At 34.1% G+C, this 3,857-nt stretch overlaps 1 protein-coding gene across 4 annotated transcripts; it reads left to right on the forward strand.

The window, feature by feature from the left end:
• Positions 1 to 577: 577 nt before the first annotated feature.
• LOC122005672 (transcription factor bHLH68-like) lies at positions 578 to 3,412 on the forward strand. 4 transcript variants are annotated; one of them, XM_042560794.1, is made up of 8 exons: positions 584 to 728; positions 933 to 1,156; positions 1,323 to 1,563; positions 1,974 to 2,051; positions 2,143 to 2,208; positions 2,292 to 2,357; positions 2,826 to 2,882; positions 2,987 to 3,412. In XM_042560794.1, exons 2-8 carry the CDS (start codon positions 939 to 941, stop codon positions 3,071 to 3,073), a joined length of 813 nt encoding a protein of 270 aa, XP_042416728.1. In that variant the 5' UTR covers positions 584 to 728; positions 933 to 938; the 3' UTR covers positions 3,074 to 3,412. The 4 variants fall into 4 exon arrangements, with proteins under 4 accessions (XP_042416729.1, XP_042416730.1, XP_042416728.1 ...); XM_042560795.1 differs by having other exon boundaries at positions 578 to 1,156; positions 2,852 to 2,882; XM_042560796.1 differs by having other exon boundaries at positions 583 to 1,156; positions 1,323 to 1,410.
• The last annotated feature ends 445 nt before the right edge of the window (positions 3,413 to 3,857 follow it).

Genomic DNA, 3,857 nt, shown 5'->3' on the forward strand with positions numbered 1-3,857 from the left:
TGAACGCTAAAGTCAAGTGGGGCGTACTCTCTTCCCTTGACTTTGACAGTCATGTTATCTTGAGTTTGACCCCAAATTATCTCCTGGATACAATCATTACATCCTGCATCAGATACAGTTTCTATGAGTATATTAATTTTGATTTAAAATGATTCAAAATTCTTTAAGTTTATCAATAAGTTTTGAACCAAAGTGACTCATGATATTAAAAGAGAGGGACATTTCAAAAATACATTACATGATTTTGTATATTATAAAAATTAGATACGAGAAATAATAAATTCTGAAATTTACATTAAATTGCCGATCACTTTTAATCTCATTTCAAGTTCTAAGCACATTTTCAAAAAGCACATCATAGCCTTTTCAGGCTCTTTGATGGAAACCCTCACGACTTATGACTCAAAAAGCAGCAAGAAAAGAGACAGAAGGCACATCATGTGGAGAAAGAAAGGAATATTGGCATGGGAGGGTGCAGACAAGCAAGAGTGGCGCGGATTCCGATAAAGAGTTAAAAAGGAAAATGATTAATTACATAAGGAAGGTGGAGTTGTGCATGTCCTTCGAAAAGGACAGGCAGGGCTCAGAATTCACAAGGGGAATGTATGTTTGTGAGCGAGAGGGAATGTGGAATAGCAGAACAAAGAGAATTTGCTGGAATACAATTATATACAATTGCCAAGTTTATCTTTTCTTATGGTTGGATCTAGAGATAAGGCATCTGCTAGGTTTTCAGTTAAACTCAATAATTAATCAATTTCATGACGTCCTCTGAATTCTCTTTCTGTCTTTTATAGTTAACAGATTAGCATGTTTTTTTCTTTTCAAATCTAGTATAATTTTCTAAAACTTGCGTTTACAATCCTTGTTAACATTTTAATGACGAAAAAAGAGGTGCTAGTTACCAGGAAATTAAGGTTGTAGTCTGGCAGGGATAAATGAAGGATTGCAACAGAGCCCTCCGACTACAGATCATGGAGGGGAGCCGTAGCCATGGGAGAATGAACAGTGTCATAAGGCTACCAAACGAAGAATATGATTGCCTCCTCCCTCCCTCCTCCTCTTCTTCCTCCTCATCTTCACTTCACCCTCAGATATCTATGGCTTCTTGTCATGCTAGCCAAGACCTTCCACTCTCATGGAGCCAACTATTGCTGTAATTTTCTCTCTCTAGTTATTCTTCTACAGATGAATCAAAAGATCTCGTGTTGATGTTTCGATGAGTACACTAAATAGTAGATTATTCCATTTCTACCAGTTTGAATTCCATGCTTGCACATCTAATGCGAGTTTCATATCCATCATGAAATTCACTGTTGCAGGGGAGAATCGTATACTGATGAAGAGAAATATGGTTTGGCAACAACTCTTGATAGGAGAAAAATGGATAACTGTTGGGAACAACAAATGGTAAACCCAGCCAGATTTGCTTTGACTGGCATTCAGCAAGAATTCTATGGAAAAGTTCTACCAGCTTCTTTCTCTTCCACTTTAAGCAAGAACATGTTCGAATTCTCAAACAAGAATAATATGTATATTCAACTAGCTAATAGTTCATCTGAGGTATGAAAATTTTTATTTGCTTCAGATATATGGAGTTAAGTTTGGTCTTCATGATTGAGCGTTCACCTTTAATCAAACAGAAAATCATTTTAGTATATTAAAAAGTTTATGGAGTTAAGTTTGGTCTTCATTATTGAACGTTCACCTTTAATCAAACAGAAAATCATTATACTATATTAAAAAGTTTATTAATGATACTTAAAGTGCTCCAGTTTTCATTGATCTCTGAAAAATATATATGTATATGTGTGTGTGTTTTCTATAGAGTGAGAGTAATTTCTTATGACAAATGAATTCAGCCAAACAAATATAAGTGTTTTATGCTTGCAAATTCCTTGTAAATAAAAAAGTAGGTAGCATAATGTGATCGTCATTATATGCTCTAATACTTTAGATTCCTCATTTCAAAGTGCAACAGCATAAGAACTGGTATAGCTCCGAAGAAGGCTAGGTTTCAAGGCTCCTTCTCAACTCAATCCACTTTCAAGGTTAATTCACTTCTATGCATGGAAATACAATTTACTATTATTTTCTTGGCTTATTAATTTCTTCTTTGTTTTGCTTGCTTCTTAATTTCAGGTAAGGAAGGAGAAAATTGGTGATAGAATAACTGCACTTCATCAGCTTGTTTCCCCCTTTGGAAAGGTACATATTCCTAACTATTTAAAGCTTTAATTTGTTCATAGAAATTTAAGAGAACTCGAATTCCAATATGTTGAATTTTACAGACTGACACGGCTTCAGTATTGCTAGAAGTCAGTGGCTACATCAGATTCCTACAGAGTCAAATTGAGGTCAAATTTAAATTCTCTCCTCTCTTTGTAAAAATAAATATGAAAGAAGAATATCCCACGGGCAATGAAAAATCCTTAAGAGAACAAACAAGAGAATAAGAGTTTGAATTCTAGTAAGAACGAATATTTTAGAAGTCAGCCTCTAAGATGGTATAAAGTGTACTCTAGATTTAATTGATAGGCAAATAAAAAAACCTTCAGCTTTCAGAATTAGTAGAAGGCTGGAGACCTGAATTATAAAAAATAAAAATATCAAAGAAGGATGACCTCTTAAAATAAAATAAGGAAAGCAAGATGTCTGTTTAAAATTTTGAAGTACACAGATTAACCTGATTGTTTTATGCACCAACTTTTTGTTGAACTGATGTCTTGTAATTATGCTGCATGCTTTTGTGTTTGGAGTTTTATTCTCAGCAGTACCTTTTGTTCACTGTATACATTCCTGCCCTTTGCTTTTGCTTCTGGTAGGCTCTGAGCTTACCCTACTTGAGCAGTGCTCCAGGGAACATGAAGCATCCTCAAACTGTGAGTAATTTTAACCTTTGTGCATCTATTTTTGACCTATATAGAACACAATAAATGTACTGCTCAAATTTCATATTAATTGTTTTTTTTTTTCATTGCATTAGGGAAGAAACAACAATGAGGGAGAGAAGAAGGATCTGAAGAGCAGGGGATTATGCCTTGTTCCAGTCTCCTTCATCTTGCAAGTATAAGGAAGCAACAGCATGGCGGAGTTCATTAGGGAGCATTCGAATATACAGATACACAGGTGTGATAGGTTCTCAGAATGCTTGGAGCGTAGTAGATATGCATGCATAACATCAGTAGCAGTCACTATGAATGAAGATTGATTGCTCCTGATAGTATGCATAAGCTATAACTGAGAAACAAAATTTCCAAGTCAGCTAAGAACCAAGCAGGAACTTAAGCATTAATTCCCTAATCGCCTATGATTTATGACTCCCTCCCCCTTTGTTTAACCTCTGAGAACATTGATGTTGTACATGTTCTTATTCAGTGTGATCGTATTAAATTTCTAGAATTTGGAAGAAGATGGTCTCTTTGGTCGCATAAGTCATTTATTATTTATTCGAAATTGACTATATAAAGTGGTATGTAAAAAAAAAAGTGCCTATATAAAAAGGTTCGTAAAAGGTCTCTCGGATCAAATATGTTCTTATTCAGTCAACTAGGAGAAAATTCTGAAAATATGAGATATTTTGACTTAATATAAATTTTAGCATCGGTGTGATTGAAAAATCAGGTCTCATGATGAAAAGTAATAGTCGAATCAATTAACGAATGAATAAATTTAAATAAAATAGAGAATTAGTCGACTAATGGATAATTTTCAATCAATTGATATATTAAAATGAGTAAATCGATCAATAAGATTGTCATAATGTTGTAGTAAAAAGATAATTGTATTCATCTCAGATATTTTTTATATCCCGTCCCTAGATTATATGAAGAGAGATAATTCACGGGATTTGATCA

Source organism: Zingiber officinale, chromosome 7B (genome assembly GCF_018446385.1).
Source record: "Zingiber officinale cultivar Zhangliang chromosome 7B, Zo_v1.1, whole genome shotgun sequence".
In the NCBI taxonomy this organism is placed as follows: Eukaryota; Viridiplantae; Streptophyta; class Magnoliopsida; order Zingiberales; family Zingiberaceae; genus Zingiber; species Zingiber officinale.